The sequence below is a fragment of the Chanos chanos genome, chromosome 8 (assembly GCF_902362185.1).
Source record: "Chanos chanos chromosome 8, fChaCha1.1, whole genome shotgun sequence".
Taxonomy (NCBI): Eukaryota; Metazoa; Chordata; class Actinopteri; order Gonorynchiformes; family Chanidae; genus Chanos; species Chanos chanos.
Window position 1 is genome coordinate 5918564 of NC_044502.1, and position 20388 is coordinate 5938951.

Here is a 20388-nt window from a genome sequence, read left to right on the forward strand (position 1 = left end):
TACTGCCTACCTGTGTGTGTGTGTGTGTGTGTGTGTGTGTGTGTAAAAGTGGAGTTTATTTCCTGTTCAGTTTTTCTTAAAAGGGATGATTCAATGTGTCTGCCCTCATGGGTCAGCAGGAAAGGTTTTTGGAGACATCCCTCTGTGTCATTTCCTCCCTCTCTCTCTCCCTCTCCCTCTATCTGATGCTAACCTCGGCCAAGATGTTTAGTTAAAACGCTCCTTGTTACCAGCCTGTGGTACACACTGTCTGTTCTCAATTAGTCAAGCAGCCCTTGAAAGTCTTAACTGCCTCGATTCTATAGTGAAAAAAAGACCATATTTTATCATGTACATGATTTCACAAACCAGAAAACAAACAAAGACATACTTACATACATACGGTCCTTTTACTCTTAAATGTCTTTGGTCAGTAACTGTGTCAGATACACAAGGCCTAAATACACTAAAAGGCTTTTGTGAGCTCTAGTATCAACAACTTCACTAAACCTTGTGACAACACATCTCCTTAATGGTCAGTGTAAACCCAAAGCTCTATCATTGTTGCAGCACATGGAAATGGATTCGCGAATCTGGTTCCAGTAAATCCGGATTGTAGTGTGAATGCATACATGATCCAGATGCGTTTAACCTCTCCTCCCAGGTGAGTCGTCTGCTGATTCTGGGCGGGGCGAGCGTGAGCTATCGGACGGAGGTGCTCAACAGCGCCCCCGTGCTGTGCGTACAGGCCCACCTAGGCCACGGGGAGATGGTCTCTCTGCTTCTGGAGTTCGGCGCGCCCGTGGACGGCACCTCTGAAAACGGGATGACGCCCCTCTGCTTCTCAGCCGCTGCGGGACATTTGGGAGTGGTCAAGCTCCTCTGTAAGAAAGGAGCGAAGGTCTGTACCAACCCCCACCCCTCATCCCACCCCCTCCAGTATTCCAGCCCTTCACAAGACACACATGGAAGAGTGTAATTTAAGCAAAAGGAAGAAGCAGTTCCAGTGCATTAGAGAAGTGTTTAGTTTTGGTTTTGAGTTACCATGAAGACAGTATATGGAAATGGATTCAGTCGTGTTGAGGAAAACTTTTTAGGTCATTGTGAAATTAAACAGTCAGCACATGTGGACGTGTGTTCAACAAACTCAGCTTCAGTGGCTTGCCAAACCACTAAAATGGATCCATCTATTCCTTGAATCCAAAGCCAAAACTCAACACACACACTCACACATACACTCACGCATGCGCGCACACACACAGACACACACACACACACCAAACCAAACTGTTATTCCTCAATGGAGTCTGTGACTCATCTGGAGAACTTGGTCATTCATGGTCTATCTCTCTCTCTCTCTCTCTCTCTCTCTGTTCTCTCTCTTTCTCAGCATGGTCTTTCACAAGCTTAACCACTCTCACTGTGTGTGTTGCTCTCTCTATCTCTCTCTCTTTGACCAGGTGGACCAGGCTGATAAGAGCGGGCAGTGTGCACTGGTGCACGCCGCACTTCGGGGTCACGCTGTTATTATGGAGTACCTGCTGGAGCAGGAGTGGACCCCTGAAGGCCCCCAACAGAGTGTCAGCAACAACAACAACAACGACAAGACCAGGGTCCTCCAACAGGCTCTCATCGCAGCCTCAAGCATGGGACACACACAGGTACCTGCAGCAGCCAGCCAAATCACTGCATGCGTGCGTGCGTGTGTGTGTGTGTGAGAGAGAAGAGGCTTGGTCTAAGAGCAATTTGGCTTCTAAGAACAAAAGAGAGGGAAGGTTGTTAAAGTGGTGGTTCTGTGGGTGGAATATATGATTTTTTTTTTTTTTTTTGAGGAAATACATGAGGAAATGTTATTTTTGTTTACACAAAAGAGGATGTCAGAATGATAAGTACACATTAATATCCAGCTTCTAACAATTTTTCTGCAGTTTAGGTGATGTTCAATGTAACCGAATCGAGATAAAAGCTGTTAAAAGAAACCGTCTCTGCTTTTCACAGAAAGCTTTTTTTTTTTTTTTTTTAATAATCTGTTCCGAAAGGGGTATGTTTAGAAAGGGATATGTCATTTGTTGTTTCATGTTTACATGTCATCTGTGTAACCAGGTGGTGAAGAGCTTACTGGCTCAGACCAAGGAGGATCTGAAAGTACAGATCGACGGCCATGATACTTTATGGGGGGAGACTGGTATGGTTTACACTTCTATTGTTTTTTTTGGTTTTTTTTTATATATCTTAGTGCTTTTACTCCCAAATTCTGTTTACGTTGCCTCATTAGTCCTAAAAAAACTCCGCACGAGTCCTTACTAAGAAGATAAAACATCTTTATGGTCACGTTGCTTTGGACTAAGTCCCATTTTGTCATTGGATGAAATGTGTATGAAAGATTTGAGCTGAGATTTTTGTTTTTCAGCTGGGGTCAGCTGAGTTCAGCAGCAGATTGGGTAGTTTGATAACAGGGCATTTCAGAGGGGCCGAAGCCTCCAAACGCACCATCTGTGTCCCGAACTGAACCCTCTTGTCATTAAAACCCAAAGGCCTCAAGCCAGTGGTCACCAAAGTCTGTGGTATTGATTTGGCGAATTTTAGCTTTTCGAACATGCCTTAATGTTCGAAGATCAAGGCCGGGCAGAAATAGGAGTTGTCGTTCGAAGCTATTTGAAGGCTATTTTCAGTGACGGAACAGGAGATGGTGTGTCGATGAAGCGGATAAATTTCTCCATATTTTATGTGCACTGGCTTAAGAGTGTTGTTGATACTGCTAGTAACCAGCCTACCACAATTAGCCTGCGATTTTTCCCCAAACCCTTCCGAGTCTCTCAACTCATTCGGTAACTGCTATAGCGGCATCCCAAAATTATCCCTGTTTTCATAACCACAAGGCCAAAAAACGTTCAATAGAACTGCCTGTGTTTGGTATGAAAATGAATTATATAAATATACGCTAGCAGTAAAATAATGTATTCGTCCATCCATTTTTTTTTCCCTGAGAGAAATCCTGGCAGTCCTGTTTTTCCCAATTAGCCCTGAAAAGTTGAATACTAAATTATATTTGACAGTTGAATCTTGACATGTGAAGCAGTTGCGTAAGTTTCATAATCAGCAGTGTGGTTTTGGGAATTTTATCACGGCCGCCGGGGCTGGTTGAAAGGACGTTTAGCATTAGCCAGTGCTAATGTTTATCGCTCTCTTCGCAGCTTTGACCGCTGCCGCTGGGCGGGGCAAGCTGGAGGGGTGTGTCTTTCTCCTGGAGCAGGGTGCCGTGGTTACGCAGCCCAAACCGCAGAGGTGTCTCTCCCATCTTCAGCGCCACAAGGCACGGACACACAGAGGTGAGAGACGCGCACACGCGTAAATACACACATGCACACACACATGTGCATGCACACGTTCCGTCACTCACTCACTCACACATTCATTGGTCAGTCAGTTGCGAGAGGCCTGTCGGTTCCAAACCTATTACCTCATAGATTGGCAAGGGTTTGGGACAAAAAACAGTAAGATCGGATTGTGTGCCGTGTACAGTTTGGGTGGGCGAATCTGGTCCTGGAGGTTTTTGTTTTCACCTCTTAGTTACCTGTTGATTTTCCCCTTGAAAACAGGTGTGCATGCTCTTCAGCCAATCACAGATTGTATGTAGTTAGTTGACAAGAAAAACAGCAGGCCCGTGGCGCCCCCCCCCCCCGGTATACAGTATTCTTGTGTCAAGTCATGTGACCTTAAAGCTGTTTGACATGCACCACTGACTTTAAGACCCAGCAACGCAGTGCTGGTCAACACAGCTTTATACACGGGTCGTTCAGTCTGGTCAACCCAGCTTCATACACGGGTCGTTCAGTCTCACTTAAAGAGCTTGTTCTCCATCTCGACCCTGAACTCTTGTCTGTATTCAGGTGGTGGAGCTGCTGCTAGAGCACAGGGCAGAGATTAACGCCGGCGATAAACACGGGCGATCCATGCTTATGGTGGCAGCCGCTGAAGGACACCTGAGCACCGTCGAATTCCTCCTTTCTAAAGGTGAGCAACTCCACAGAGAGAGAGAGAGAGAGGGGGGGTTGGGGAGGAGTGTGTCAGAGGGCACGACCTCTCGTGTCTTATCCAATCCAACGGAGCTGATGTCACGCCTTGACGCCGGAGAGAAATAATCGCTGCAAGGGGACAGTTTGTTCCCAGAAATGTTTGTGAAGTTGTCATGAGGGAGGCTGATGAAAAGAGTTATGCTGGCACTGTGGTCAATGACAGCTTCATTCCACTAATGTGTGATGATAATGGTCTTCGTGTATTGATGTATCTTCATGACCTTGACTGCTGTTGTGTAGCTTATGCGTCTGTAGCAGAGTCTGAATGGAACGCGTGTTAGCTAGTTAGCATGCCATCCAGAGCTCAGATAATGAAGTCAATTTATCAGTGTTTTATGGTGACATGTATGTATGTATGTGTATGTGTGTGTGTGTGTGTGTGTGTGTGTTTGTGTGTCAGGAGCATGCGTAACTGCCGTGGATAAAGAGGGTTTGAGTGCGTTGAGCTGGGCATGTTTAAAAGGTCAGAAGATTGTAGTGCAGTGTCTCGTGGAGAGAGGAGCAGTGATCGATCACACTGACAAAAACGGACGAACCCCCCTGGACCTGGCCGCCTTCTACGGAGATGCAGAGATAGTGAGTCAACACACACAGACACACACACACACAGATTCACTGAGATTCTACACACCCAGTAGTTATATTTGCACAGGAAAAAAAAATCAATAACATTATCAGTTGCTGGTGTGTTACATTATTTGAGCTCGGCACACAGGTTTGACATAAACTGGAACAATGCCTACTCTGGAGCCTTTAGTAAACAGTATATGCAGATGACTTCCTGTTAACCTCTGTAGATTTGAGTATGTTATAAAGTGTGCTCTGTCGTTCTCCTCGGAGTGCGGTGGAAGGTTTGATTTATTCCCGAGAGGGTGTGGTCACAGGTTTAATTTTGACGCCTGTTTCTCTCAGGTGCATTACCTCGTGGAGAAAGGCGCAGCTATTGAGCACATGGATTACAGTGGCATGCGCCCCCTGGACAGAGCCATTGGCAGCAGGAACACCTCCGTGGTGGTCACCCTCCTCAAGAAAGGAGCCAAGCTGGGTGAGTCGACGGAACATCGCAACGGAACATCATGACACACATACTCCCACCCCCCATGACATCCTCCCCAGGGTTCTCCTGAATCTAGAACGCCTAGTGTCAGGGTTCCTCAGGAGGTTCTAAATCTAGAACGTGGCCACATCTGTTTTTTTTTTTTTTTTTCTTTTTTTTTAATCCCCTTTCTCCAGCTGGTTGAAAAGGAAGCGCTGCGTCGCGTTCCCGTGCTGTGTCAAGTCCTGAATGCGATCGAAACCAGGCCATAGTATCATCGGAGCCTTTTTTTTTTTTTGGTTTGTTTTTTTTCCGGGTGGTTCTATCTCTCGCTCTCTCGTCGCTGTAACTAGGACGTCGTTGATGTATGAGGCTGTCGTTCGGAACACCGGCCGGGGGCCCGACAATTACGCAGTGACTCTGCAGCTCCCGCCCCCACCCCCTCGGCGCAAGGTCACAGAGTGTTTACGAACCCAGAAATTCGGTTCCCGGCCCGTCAGCGCCGCCTGACCCGTAATTGCTCCGTTTGTTGACGGGTTTTCAGCCGGACTTTGCTTAAATCGTCACGTTGAAGTTTGGGATTCGATTGGGATTGAATGATGGGTGATACAAAGGGTCGGAGTGTAATTTCTTTTACCAGTCAGGATCATAATGACCCCCCCACCCCACACACACACACACCCCAACCCCCCCCCCCCCCCCCCCCCCCCCCCCCCCAAGCTAATTCACCACCAATTCAGCACCAGTGAGAAACGGGCTCAGAACCACAAAAATAAATGATTATCTGAATTGTCCTGCGAGTCATCAGGGAAATCTGAAAGTAGAGGTTTGGAGTTTTCAGTGTTTTCTTTCTTTCTTTCTTTCTTTCTTTCTAGTGCTGCTTTTTCTCATCCTGCTCTTCTCCTCATTTAAACTGTGCCTCGTTTTTCTCTGCTTTTCCCTCCCTCTCCAAATAATATCACAGGACAACCAAAGAGACCTAGTTTCCATTTTTAGACGTTCTTTAAAAAGTTCATGTCTCTTTCCAAACCAGCCCACAAAGTTTGCTGTTCGTCCAACAAAGCGTTTTTTTCTTCTTGTTTTTTTTTTCCTTTTGAAATGACCATAGAGTCCTCATTTGGAGATATTCGCCTTTCCTCACACGCACACGCACACACACATTTTTGTCTTCAACCCTGAAGACTTATTTTGCTCCTCGGATGAGAAACAGCGTTTTTCATCTTTTTGCCAAGCACAATATTTACGCAAGTACAAGAACTTCCTACCATTTCAGCATTCTGCCAAACATCTACACTACAAAACACACAGCTCTACAGCTCAACTCAGTGCACTGTACTGGTGACAAATGCCTCGCCCCCCCCCCCCCCCCCTCTGTGTTCTAAAATGCCTGTCTGTTTGGAAAACAACTTCCTACTAACTCCTCTTAATTCCTCTTCATCTTTCTCTTTCCTTCTTCTGTCTCAAACCGCTTTCAATTAACACCCTTTTAAAGGCTACAGAACATCTCCGTACGATCGATCAGGTACAGCCTCTGCCTCACTTTTACTCTGAACCCGTTGTCATTTCACTGCACTGGCTGGGAGCTTGAGATGAAGGCTTAAGATTAAACACCGTTGCTTTGGCTTTCTCTCCCTCTCTCTTTCTCTTTGGTGTAGGGAATGCTGCCTGGGCCATGGCCACGTCCAAACCTGATATTCTCATCATCCTGCTACAGAAACTCATGGAGGAGGGTAATTTGTTGTATAAGGTGAGTTTACCCACCGGAGTGAAAGTCCGTTGTAATAAACAGGATCCATTATCTCACTAAGTACACTGACAGGTTCAGATCCATCCGTCGGGAGAAGTTTGTGGGGTGGAAAATGTCCTTATGCATCCCTGTTTTTCTGTCTCTCTCTCACTCTCTCTGTCCTAATCTCTCTTTTTCTCCCTCTCCTCTCTTTCCTTTTTTCCCTCCACCCTGCTCTCTTTCTCTCTCTGTGTGTCAGAAAGGGAAGATGAAGGAGGCCGCTCAGAGGTATCAGTATGCTCTCAGGAAGTTTCCTAGAGAAGGTTTCGGTGAGGACCTCAAGGCCTTCAGAGACCTGAGGGTCTCGCTCTACCTCAACCTGTCACGCTGCCGCCGCAAAACCAACGTGCGTCTCCCTCTCTCTCACACACGCTCACACACACACGCTCACACACACACACACACACACACACACGTAACACGGTCAGCACCTAAGCATACAATGACCGTCCCTCAATGACCGGTTTGAGCTGGAAACTCCCAGTTCCATTATTAATGTGTCCATTCTCCATAAAGGCAGTTTTTGTGCCTTGTTGGCTGCAGTTTAGACAATAAAAGGAGAACAAAACAGAAAGATCAGACCAAAAATGACTCATATTTCGAAGGAACATATTTTTGAAAGAGGTAGCTTAGCCGGTGCCCTGAACGCTACCGCGCCTGTCGGGGGAAACAGAAAAATCATATATTTCGCGTCAGAAAGACAGTACCAGTGACAACGACAGCTTAATAGGAAAGTCATACAAACCCACAAGACAAGAACCTCAAAGAAAGTTTCCCAGAACCAAATTCACCTCCGTGATCCAGTCTCAGTTAAAACTGTCATCGTCACAGACATTATATTTATGGTAGGGCTACCGCTCGGGAACAGCCCGAAAACCAAAACCCCGGGGCCTGAAAACACATGAATTGGTATAATGAGCATAAAAACCCCAATTCTGTGGAGACAGTGGAGTACATTAACATTGTCCAAAAAGATTTTCTTTTTCCTACGTCTGGATGAGGTTTATGTTTGGAGAAAGCCAAAGGACGTGAGCCAACTGTAAACTCTGCCACCTCATCCTGAGTGACTTTTTAATGCCGTAGAGACGTCGACCGGAGCTACATCACGGCAGTTAGCAACTAGAGTTACCTCAGAGAGTAACAAGCCGCAGCTGCATCACCCAGGCCGCTAACTCAGAGAAGTAAACATACCTAATCTTCTTTAATTAACGCATTAGTCTACATAACAGGTAACAGTAAAAAAAAACAAACAACAACAACAACAAAGATTCCAGCATAGTCCCTTTTACGGCAGTGTGGCGAAGCCACTTAACACTTGTTAAAGCGCTTTAGCGTGAATGGTGAGAACTGTCACTTTCGCAGATCCACTTGTTTCCCGCTAAATCTCGTGTGAAAGAGATTTTATTGGAGGGGCAGGAAAAAAAAACAGCCAGTCACTTGTGGAGGTTGTCATACGTTAGGATCTATCGGATCAGGCAGTGTGTGTATGTGTGTGTGTGCACACATCCAAATGTCAGACGGGATCTGACATGCTACTGCAAACACCTGAATAATTTAACAGGCGTCAGAATGACTAGAGGTCACCCGTTTTCACTGAGCGCGCTCACCGACCAAACACGCAGCGCGTAAAGTTAAAACGTACCAAATAAACCTTCCATCAGGCCAGCTTCATTTCATTGTTAAAATGGGTTCGTGAGAGGAGACGTGTTTCATCGCGAGCCTAGAGCTATGTTTGAAACTGTGTGTTAACAGAGGAGACACTGATGAGGAGCTTGTGTGTGTGTGTGTGTGTGTGTGTGTGTGTGTGTATGTGTGTGTGTGTGTGTGTGTGTGTGTGTGTGTGTGTACATAATGGAGCTAGTACCTCGGGCACAGTGGCAGGCAGAATTATGATGGCCATTTTATATGATGGGCCGTCATTAAACATTTAGATGGCATCATTATCTGACTGCTCGCTACCTTTCCGACCTCTCTGTTGCTCAAGGACGGAATCTAAAAAAGGTATTTCTGATTATACGCGACTTCACCTGAACACTGACAAAGAAAGAGAAAGAAAGAAAGAGAGAGAGAGAGAGAGAGAGAGAGCGAGAGAGAGTAAAAGAGGGCTTATTTAAGTCCAGAGGGCTCATGAACAGGAAGAATGTGTTGGATATCGGCATGGCCAATGAGGCAAACCGCACAACAGAACCTTCATTTGGAATAAAGGAAGAGGCCAACGGAACCGCAGCTAATGACTCTGAATAAGCTCAAACATGGGAATCAGTCAGAGAGAAAAAAAAAGAAAGAAAAAAAAAGAATCAGCCTGAGGCAGAAAGTTGGACTTGCTCTACGTGTGTCCTAAGAGTCTTTTCATGTCAACCCCCATCCTCCCTTTCTCTCTCTCTCTCCCTTTCTCTCTCTCTCTCTCTTTCTCTCTCTCTGTAGGACTTTGGCATGGCTGAGGAGTTTGCCACTAAAGCCTTGGAGCTGAAGCCCAAGTCCTACGAGGCCTTCTACGCCCGGGCGCGAGCCAAGAGGAGCAGTAGGTAAGTCCGGACGTGACGGGAACCCGTCCCGGCCCCGCCGAAGCCTCTCGCCCGAGAACGTTAATCAGTTTTGAGGAACGTGCAGGAGACAGTTAAGAGTCCAGGTCCAGACCCTGCTCTGCTGTTCCGTATTGGATCCTATTACTCTCTCGTGATAAGCACATAAATATGTACATATATAAAATATCCACTCTGAATTTATAATATGTATTTGCTCAAGTGGGAGGTCTGGAAACGTTGAAGGACACGCAGGAAATGAGGACTCATGAATGCATGACACTGAAGTGTTGTGCATAATGATAAGCTACAGGCGAACGGACTAAAATGCACTAGAAATACAGGAGAATGAATATCCTGTAGGTTGTGGTTCAGTAAACGGCTGGTTTCTGCTGTAACGTTCAGCCACTTTTCTCTCTCTCCCTCTGTCCTCTCTCACAGGCAGTTTGGGGCGGCGCTGGCGGACCTGTACGAGGCGGCTCGGCTGTGTCCCGGTAACCGGGAGATCCGGCGCCTGCTGGCCCGCGTGGAGGAGGAGTGTCAGCAGCTGCAGCGGGCCGGATCCAAACACGCCGCCCAACACGTCCATCACTCTGACCCCGAGGAAGACGAGGAAGAGGACGAGGACGAAGAGGAGTCCATGCAGAGCGCCGACAAGAGCCCCGACATCCAGAGCGCGAGGCTGAGAAAGAGCGACGACGAGGAGAGGTGCGAGGAAGGACAGGAGAGGCGGGCGGCCGCCCGGCAGCAGAGCCACTACCCGCAGACCCGCACCCTGCCCGACTCCCTGGGCCTGGCCCACGCCGACCTCCAGGGGCTGGGGACTTCCTCCTCCGGCCCCGCGCCTTCCTCCAGCAGGGCCTCTCACAAACGTCTCCCCTCCAGGCACGCTCAGATTGTCAAAACCAGTCAGCACGCCGGGGGGTCTCTGCAGTCGGAGGCCCGGGCGGCGGGGAAGTTCCCGCCCCAGTGCGGCACCTCCAGCCCGAGGCCGAGCCGACACAGGCCCGCCTCGCTGAGGGCGGGGCCGTGCATTGACATCAGCCCCCTGGCCCCGCCCGCGGCGCCTCACGCCGGACACTCCGCGGACCGCCCTGCGCCGGGCGGCGGCGCTCCCCACCCCGGGCACCCGGAGATCGGGCTTCTCTCCGGCCACCCCTCCCAAGCCCACGTCACGTCGTCTCGGGGGAACGAGCTCCTCTCCGTGTTGTCTCACGAGGGAGGTCCTGAGGCGCGGGGAGAACTGGGCCTCAGCAGCAGCGTGAGGGTATCCAGTTCCTCCAGCAGCCTGGCCTCCAGCGGGAACCTCTCCGACGGAGGGCGCAACAGGGGTTCCGTCGCCAGCGAAAACGCGGCCGTCGCCGGGGACGTCGCCGCCAGGCCGGAGCGCGTGGCCGTGGCCGAGCACAAGCCCCGTCCTTTCATGGGCATCATGGACAAAACGGCTCGCTTCCAGCAGCAACAGCAGGGTAGTCACGGCAACCCCGGTCAGCCGGGTCACCACGCCAGCCAGGGTCACCATGGAAACGCGACCCTCGGCTACGGCCGTCAGGGTCACTCGCCAGACGGGCTGGGAGGTCACAAAGCGACCGGCGTCATGGGCGCCCACCCCCAGCAGGGACTGAACTGCGACCCGCAGTGCCCCAAAACGAGCACTTACCACGAGCAGCTCCAGATCGCCGGGGGCAACCTGCACAACGGCACCCACGGCGCGGGCGAGTTTCACCAGGAGAGGTTCCACCCGGGAGCCCCCAGTTACAGGGAATGCAACCCAGCTCTGACCCTGCAGCAACACTTCACAGACAGCAAGCACAAGCAGGCGAGCCTGGCCAGAGACAATCCCATTCTGATCAGCTCCATCAAACCCAAACGCTCCTTCATCGAGTCCAACGTGTAGCTCTCGGCGGCAAAAAAAAAAAAAAAAAACGAAACAAAAACCCCAGGACACTTAATGCAGACGCTAATTCAATCACACACACACACTCAGACTGAAAGGTAGAGAATCAAATTTACCTTTTTTTTTTTTGGGACAGAGCTTAATGCCAATCGCAGTTATCGAACATTCTTCTTTTTCTTCTGAGAAAAAAAAAAGAGAAAAAGGCTCAGATCTAATTCTCCTGTGGACTGAGGATATAAACTTACAGTAAGGCTTAGCTCTGCTCTGCTCGACCTCTCTGTCTACTGTTTGGCCTCTGTAGCTTATTGGCTGTTTTTCCAGACGAAAAGAATTATAAGATTAGCAAAAAGACAGCACTGATATTACAGAATTGCCTGCAAAGAAACGAAGCACACTGACTGTATATTTATCGATACGGTTATTGGTACTTTTGGCATTTGTATTATAACTCGCAAATAGAGACAATTTAAGAGCTGTAGAAAATTAAGAGGGTGTGTGTTGAAAAGGAACGGATTTTGAGGAGGGTCTGTAATAAGGTCTCTGTGTGTGTGTGTTTGTGTGTGTGTGTGTGAAAGGGTGCTGGACAATGTTCAGGTTTTCCTCCCGATCTTGTCTCTACATGCTTATTGTTAATGTCTATTTATTTATGACGCCTGTGGCTTGATTGATTGTTAAAGCAATATGACTATATTTTATATATATATATATTAGTTATTTTTGCACAGCTGTTATAAGACATGATTAGAGCATTTTCAGATTTAAAGATGATATATGCTTTGTTTTCTCAAAAAAAAAAAAAAAAGAAAAAATGTTGGTTTACGTGCATGTCAGTTATAGTTTGTAACAAAAGAAGAAAGGTTTGTTTTTTTTGTTTTGTTTCGTTTTGTTTTGTTTCGTTTGTTTTTTTTCTGTTGGGGAAATCAGGATGGATTTGTAGGGGAATGTGACGTAGGTACAATTTTAACATGTATATTATTTGCAGTCCGTAATCATATTCTGAGTGTTTATAATTGTATTTAAACATTGCCATCTAATATAAACTGTATGAACAAATAAAACCCCACTTCAGAGGACAAAGATATGATCCAAACTCCATATACAGAGTATATTCACATACTCACCACACACTGACCACGGAGGGGCAGCCCCTGGCCTAAGGGTTAGCGAAGCAGGCTTGTGACCGAAAGGTCGCCGGTTCCATTAAGTGCCTTGTGCTGCCCACTGCTCCTGTGCCCAGTGGTTGTGTGTGCTCACTACTGGTTTGTCAGGACAGGTTAAATGCAGAGGCAGGGCTGCAGCCTAACTTTTTTTCCATTGGTTGCACTGGTGCGCCAAACTCTTTCATTTAGGTGCACCAGCACATCAATTAGGTGCACCCAAAATTGTTCACCGCGGCTTTTGGCGCCGCAGTAAAACACTTTAAGCGCAACTTTTTTTTTTTTTGTCAGTTCCCATTCACACTGGTAATTTCTTAAAACATCACGTAAATGATTGTAAACAGGAAAAGGGGTAAAGGTCGTGGTACAGGTCCGGATAAATGTTTTTTTTTCTTTATTTAAATCACAGCACAAAGAAATTGCAATCAACAGTTCTCTTCATTTCGAAAGACTGGTTATGTTTTAAGCTTGTGATGTTGCTCGGGAAGGAGTACAGGGTGTGGCTTCACCCCCCCCCCCCCCCCCCCCCCCCCGCATTCAGCGAAGAAGAATATCAGGGTCAGAGCCAATCAGAGGCAGAGTGGGGGCAGGTCTTCGCAGAATGTGGGTGGTGGGGGGAGGGGAGAGAAATAACGCTACACACGTGCACGCACAGAGACAGACCTGCTAAATGTCAGGCCCACCGGTGCGACCAATGAAAATGTTTAGTCGCACTTGACAGATTTTTGGTCACATGTGCGATAAAAATGGTCGCACTCTGGAGCCATGAGAGGTCAGATTCACTGCTCACAGTGTGTGTGTGTGTGTGTGTGTGTGCGCAATCATGGAGATTTAATCTTAATCTTAATCATACGGTTACACCAAAAGACTCATCAGAGACCACATGACCTTATACATGGTCAGCACAGTCTACCTGCACATAATGCTTTACTTAAAAGACATTCTGTTGGTTTGTAGCCAGTATACATGCTGTGCCTACAATTGGGTTTATAACGCCCGCAAAATCCAGCAGCGGTCATTCGTTCACAGTTTTATAGAACGAATGGTCACAACCGGTCTCTGCAAACCCAGGGAAAATGAAAACTCTTTCTGTTTATTGGGTTTTCTGAGTTTTTTTTTTTTTTCTTTATTTTATTGCATTCCATTTCCACAATTGCTTATGTTTAGTGTTATAGCCCATTAGTCCCTTCCGTTTTCATTCTCTTCTTTTTTTTTTTACTGGTCTGATTATGCGTCACGTTGAAAATCTACAGTCCATGCGAGACGCTGCGTTCATAACACAAATCAGTTTTGCGTTTGTGTTTGATTACAGTCGACAAGCAGATCCTCCTGTTTCAGTCATTTGACATACTCATGTCTGTCTAACTTTCAGTGTATATAATTACAGTTCCCCTACATCACTTTGTTTTCGTTATATGACAAATCAAAGACATTGAAATCAAAGACATTGAGAAAAGGACAAGGCGTTGAAGGCTGACAGATTGAGAGAATTAACTGCACGTGTCTTATAATGTCATGCAAAACGATATATAAAATATATCATAAATATAACACAGAATCATATATCTTTAGAAATATAACACTAAATACTAACATGTAAATGCATAGTATATAGAGGTAAGAATTACGATTGCTCCAGCAGAGGGCTGTCTCCCTTTTTTCTTTTGTTAACATACACGTCCTAAAACTCACCCGCCAAAAATAAGTCTACATTAACCTGGAAATTAAGACCTGAAGTCTAGCTCCGCTACGAGTCTTCAACCTGATGACATTTAAGTGCCGCTCAGAAACTTAAAATATGGGGATAGTACTTCTGAAAAGCATTTTTCTTGACCATCACTGAAAGCAACGCGGGCGGTGCGCTGTCCGCTTGGTCTTTTCAAATGCTTCTCTTTTGGCACCGACAAGGGAACTTCTAAAGGTACCTATGATTGCTCTGCGTATACAGGTATGAGCTAAAGCTGGGTTACATCAGCCCAAGAGTCTTTGTATTAATGCCACGCTACGCTAGCACAAACGAAATGTACGTTAGCCTCAAACTGACCTCCAGCAAAGATCCTATTCAGAAACTGCTCGCACAGTCTTAAGTGCCATGCCTACACAGAGAGGGCAAACCCTGTTTACAGCTATACGCGATTAATATGTAATGACATAACCTGAAAACTTAACCCTGCCTTCTCCTTAAGATGGAAAGCATTTGCATGCAAATCCAATCTAAGCATTTGTTTCTAAGTGGCACAGTACTACCGTGCTGGTCCTGGACATGGGGAGGGGGTGTTGATTTCTCACAGTTGGGGGAGTGGGGGGTGTTCCTGGGGTCAGTGGCAGTTGGTCCATCGGCAGATGGCCATTTTGAGAGTACGGTTGGGGGTAAGCAGAGTGGTCTGCAGGGGCAGGTTGGTCATGGGACTGGAACGACTCTTCGTGTTGATCCAGCTCTCGATGGCCTCCCGCTCGTACGAGTAGCCATCTGCGAAGAGAGAGAGAGAGAGAACGCCAGGCTTTTTACGTTTCACAGACACGATAATAACGGTCACACAGGAGCTATGCACTTGTATCAACGGAAGATCTCGCAAGAGAAGAGTCTACATCATGACACGTGGTATACACTCTAGGTGGCTCTGTAGCTGTGACGTGCAATTATTAAATTCTAAGCTTGTCTGACGCCTCGATTGTCTTATTATTAGTACTACATTACAACCTTCTCTAAAGCAATTTTTCGCTAGTGTTCATTTGTATAGCTGATGTTTTTGTCTACGTCCATTATATAGGTCAGAGGTTACATCTCTCTGGAGCAAATGCGGGGTTAAAAGGTCTTGCTCAGGGACACATTAACAGAGAACTGTCAAGACTTGTGGGGTTCAAACCCACAAACCTATGGTGAACAGGCCATTTGCCTCATCACGGATCACAGCCGGCGGGCGGTCGCACGCTGTTCTCACCTGCAGCAATGACGGGGTCTTTCATGATATCCTGCGTGATTGGACAGAGGTATTCTTCCGGGACTCCCGTGGACACCGAAGCCGATTTCAGCTCCTCGATCTTCCTCAGGACTTTACTCCGCAAACCCACTGACTCTGACGGAGACGCAGCGAGCAGACAACATGATCAAAACCAGGCTATATGTCAGCCTAAAGCTAAGCGAGCCACATCACTTTCATTTACATTCAGCCCAGAGTCGGTAACTGTCCGATTCAGTTTAAGAGCGTTCACACTCGTCAGCCCTGAAGTGAAGCAGGATACTGATGTAAGGTATCCAGCTTACTGCAAAAACGATTTTGTCAAACAACTCCCACAGCTGCTATGGTTTAACTGCATGAATACAGTTTAGCTCAGTGCTCCCGGCATCATTTCTCTTGTTAGCATTGTTGGGGAGACGCCAAGTGTGTTAAGGTAATGTTTTTAATCACGTTGGGGCACAACGCGTTGGGTGTAAGATGTAGTATTCTTCCGTGTTTCATTTTGGACAACTGCCAAGCAAAGAACAAAAACAAAGAAAAACCCTTTTCGAATTGTCTTCTTTATACTGGCACCCACCATGCAACAATAACACACACACACACACACACACACACCCCCTCCCTCTCTTTCGCTCTCACACATTATTCTGGCGTGGATTATCCCGGATAATCCAATGAAAATATATCTCTATCCATGAATGAGGAGGAGAAATATCAGGCGGATGGAACAGAGTCCTGCATTATGATTTGTGTGTTCCCACAAGCTCTGGTCAGATTGATGTGTGGTCACAGAGCTTTTCAATAACGATGCGGTCATGAAGGAAACAATGACAGCACACAGAACCCATGGTCAAAGGCTTACCAAACCCACTGTAATTATAAAATATCCAGTGTCTCTATTACTGCTTAGTAACTAAAACAAATACCAGGCAGCAGGAAGAATATTAGAGAATTGGGGCTTCGGGGGGAAAAAAAAAAGAAAAAAAGCCAAATGTCATTTTCATGCCTTTTTGTGTCATTTGCATAAATGTCATTACAACATAAATGTCGTTCTCAAGGAGATCTGGAGTTCTTTCTTTTCTATCGGTATTGTCCATTACAGCGTGATTTGATTTTTTGGGGTTTTTTTTTTTTTAAATGTATTTTGTGAGGAAGGGGCATAGGAGATGGATTATGTAATGGTCTGAGAGGTTTTTTGAGAGTCTTAAGCATCGATAATCAGCTTTAAAATGCATAAAGGCTTGTCTGGAGCGGGGCCAAAGCCTCTAACAGCGTTATGTAACACTCCATAAATCTCATGTTTACATATGACGCCGGACCTCTCCCATTTGGTTTTGGTTTTTTTTTGGGTTTGTGTTGGCGAGAGAGTACGAGCGAACCCTTGATCCGCGATTTTCTGTTAAGATACCGAGCAGAGGCCGTGTTCTCCACGGTTTTGTTAATGTGTAATATCCCTTCCGATTCAGGCGTATAATTTTTCCTGGACCTCGTGTTTCTCTGTAAAGCTTCTCAGACCCCTGTTTCATATTCGAGAAGGATTATACTGAGAATAGTCTTCGCCTCACACTTGACCTTTGCAAACGTGGCTGATTTACACTGTTTCAGTGCACCTATGTTCCCATAGCAGGTAATAATCTATAACCCTGAAAAAAATATTATATTCCCCTGTCTTAAGTATGCGATTACATACACATGGTTATTCATAACAACAATATCTCCTTTGACCATCATTACACATACTGTCATGCACAGAGAGTAACTGTAGTGAGAAACATTAGCACACAATAGAGCGTGAAACATGAATACGGCATGTAGTCTACAGTGTGTCTTGTGAGCATGGTGTACAGTACCACGACTACGTTGTATAGTCTATGACCACAGCGTGAAGTTTGTGAATGTGCTCTGTAGTTTATTAACATTGTGTGTAGGGCTTGAAGACCGCGTGCAGTTTCAGAAAATACGGTGAAGAGTTTGAGAACGCGGTGTGTGTGTACGGTTTCAGAGGTTTACCGATGTGCATCTCTGAGATGAGCGACTCCTTGCTCAGAGACAGGAGTTCAGTGCCGTCGATGTTGTTGGCCTTAAACGCGTCCACCAGCGTGTCAAGTCCCTCCTCCCGTAACCAAGAAGACACGTCATCCTCTGACCACTCGCACACCATCAGTCTGGAATGGCCCGGCAACCTGGCTAAAGTGTTCGAAAAACGGTCTTCACTTAGCATTTCGTTTTGGTATTCAATACATTTCACGATGGGGAAATTCGTGAGCTTAAATGTACACGAACCTGCAAAACGCTACGCGAAAAACACTAAAGTTAGCCCTAAGATCGGGTCTATAAATTGTAAAGCGACACATCGCTTGGCTACGATTCTAACCAAAAACCCTAGATTAATTCTTTAAATAAAACGGCGAAAAGCTATAAGATTGCCCCCATTATTAAGGCTCTCCAATTACTTCATCCACCGCAATGCCAATACATCATCATTATTCGAGGTGAGTAGAACTATTGATCAACAGAACCGAGAGGAGATAAGACTAGCGGCAGGGCTCTCCGTGTTAGCGCTCAACGTCTTTCATCTTATTCCGGCTTATCTCATCCAGGCCTCCAGAGAGTCATTACCAACCCATATCCAACAAAAAAAGACACGACCTTCGCGCAAGCCGCGTCAATGCCAAGTCATTTCTCACGGCGAAATTAGTCAGAGAAAGAGAATTTCAGAAATGAGCGACTGCATCTGTGTGTGTATGTTAGCGACACATCTAAGTGCTAATTTTTTTTTTTTTTCCTGCATTCAAGGCACGAACGTGTTGCTGTGATTTTCGCACTTTATTCGACATAGTTGAATATTCCTCTAATCGGGGGATATTAACCATAAATGCATCTGTGATAAGACTACGGTATGCATTTTCGCTCTTTATGGTTGATCTAAATCTTAACTAACGCAGTCATAAAAATTCCTCTTTTTACATCCTTGAATTACTCTATGTCAAACAGAATCCTCTCTAACTATCCAGCCCACCTCTCCCCACTGCATCTCTCTCTCTCTCTCTCTCGCTCTCTCCTCTCTCATTCTCTCCATCTCCTGTTTGTTGCCCATTTGTTTGGATATCTGGAGCAGTTTTTCACCTTGACAATGCAGAGTACACACGTCGCAGACACGCTCCAGCAGCATAAACATCTATTAGATCCAAACATGCTACATCTTAGGGCAGCTCCGTAAACGTCACGTTCAGCACACCTCCTTTCTCCCTCTCTCTCTCTCTTACTCTCTCTCTCTCTTACTCTCTCTCTTTCTCTCTGTTAGACAAGCGGCACAGAATGAGAGACGTTAATTCGAGAAGACAAGAAGAAGAAGTGAGTATCTGTCAGTGTGAGAAAGCATATTCCACACACTCTTCATCATCTTCATCATCATCGTCACTCTAGAGGCTAAGCTCAGGGGCTGTCTCTAAGATGAATAAAGTATTAGTGTTACTGATTCTAGGGGAGGTAAACTTTGCTGTGCAACCAACCATAGATGAACAGACAACAGAGCGAACAGAGTGAAATGACCAAAAAAAAAAAAACAAAACAAAAGAAAATGTCTTGCGTCTTACGTCCTAACAGCAGAAACGCACAAATCGTTATTTTTATAGTTCTGTTCTTTATTTTCTCAAAATAGTGCCTACTTTCCCTTTATACTCGACTAATGAATTATATCAAACACTTTAATACTCAAATTTCACCCTTAACTGCACCTACTTATGAGAAATCCTTGGTTTTTCAGTGTTTTTGAGATGAGTTAAGCCATCAAATAATAAAATGAATAACTGTCGGAACTGTCAACACTATACTCCTAACCATTACTGTTGTTTGTGCAGTATGGGGGGGGGCAGGTTTGAGCTTTTCTTACCTTTCTCGTAAGAGGAGGCGGACGCGGCTTCATCTGCCAGACAAGTGGGAAGAGAACAAACAGACATTAAATATGCGCCGGCGACCACATCCCCGACGCTAACGAGATGATTAGGAGAACAGCATACCCCAGAGAAAGGAAACAGCACAAGGCCAACCGACAAGAGGCCAGTCTTACTCCTCCTCCTGTCCGAGGCAGCAGAGGCATTTTACATATGAATGAAGCCAAGGATAACGATGGGAATTATCATACACTCGCACCATTGAGAAGGACAGCCCAGAGAGGTCGAACGAAGGGCGAAGAAGACAGAGGAATAAAGGAAGATGATTTTTTTGGTCAGTGTCATAAAGTAATACAGTTGAAGGACGAGTGTTTCTGTTCTCGAGAAACGGAGAAGAAGCAAGGAAGCTCTGTGGAGGAGAGGAGAAGCTTCCGGTTTTTCCTTTTTTAATCTGAGATTTCTCAGGTCCTTTCCACCTTTCCACTCTCGCAACTGTACTGCCATGAGCAGATACTTGAAGCACAGAGAGAGAGAGAGAGAAGAGGAGGAAGAGAGAGAAAGGAAGAGAAGGACAAACTGTGTATTATTAGTTTTGAACTCAAGCGGGTGTCTATTAAGCCACATTTGTCTTGTTTGACGGTTTTCTCAGAAACGCACTGAGACGGAGGGGGGGGAGGAGGACCACGTTACCTAAAAGCCCCCGCGAGAGCAACGAGAGGAACGGATATACCTCAACTTATTCTTCTAATCAAAAACTAGGGTTACAGCAAAGAACCGAATAGCCGATTTAATTCTTCACCTGCGGCTCTCCCGCCAGAGGAAGATTAATATTTAAGATGTGTTGCATTAAAAGCTCTTTCTCCCCAAACACGTTTATTTTTTCCTTTTTCACCCATCTTCCTTTAATCCTCTTTGACATCATCGCTATGAGTTCTGCATCCAAACAGCTTACGTGCACTATGCATCACCTAAGACAACGGACAACACACAATAAACACACTCACCAGGGAGAGATTTGCCTTCATTGCCGCGAGAGGGAATGGGGGGGGGGGGGGGGACAGAGAGAGAGAGAGAGAGAGAGA

The 20388-nt window shown here is 46.1% G+C and overlaps 2 protein-coding genes across 2 annotated transcripts in view; one reads left to right on the forward strand and one right to left on the reverse strand.

The window, feature by feature from the left end:
- tanc1a (tetratricopeptide repeat, ankyrin repeat and coiled-coil containing 1a) overlaps positions 1–11296 on the forward strand; it is a 55323-nt gene extending 44027 nt beyond the window's left edge. Inside the window, 14 exon segments of the mRNA XM_030781169.1 lie at positions 644–880; positions 1440–1640; positions 2083–2164; positions 3174–3250; positions 3252–3308; positions 3870–3993; positions 4456–4631; positions 4968–5100; positions 6584–6613; positions 6747–6838; positions 7077–7223; positions 9302–9402; positions 9841–10984; positions 11075–11296. Coding sequence (XP_030637029.1) covers positions 644–880; positions 1440–1640; positions 2083–2164; positions 3174–3250; positions 3252–3308; positions 3870–3993; positions 4456–4631; positions 4968–5100; positions 6584–6613; positions 6747–6838; positions 7077–7223; positions 9302–9402; positions 9841–10984; positions 11075–11296 — 2823 coding nt within the window.
- Positions 11297–14771: 3475 nt separating this feature from the next.
- Positions 14772–20388, reverse strand: part of wdsub1 (WD repeat, sterile alpha motif and U-box domain containing 1) — an 11839-nt gene continuing 6222 nt past the window's right edge. Inside the window, exons 8-12 of the mRNA XM_030781171.1 lie at positions 20311–20325; positions 19306–19338; positions 17424–17600; positions 15396–15530; positions 14772–14923 (exon numbers count right to left, since the gene is read on the reverse strand). Of these exons, the coding sequence (XP_030637031.1) occupies positions 14772–14923; positions 15396–15530; positions 17424–17600; positions 19306–19338; positions 20311–20325 (512 nt within the window). The remainder of the gene's footprint in view (positions 14924–15395; positions 15531–17423; positions 17601–19305; positions 19339–20310; positions 20326–20388) is intronic.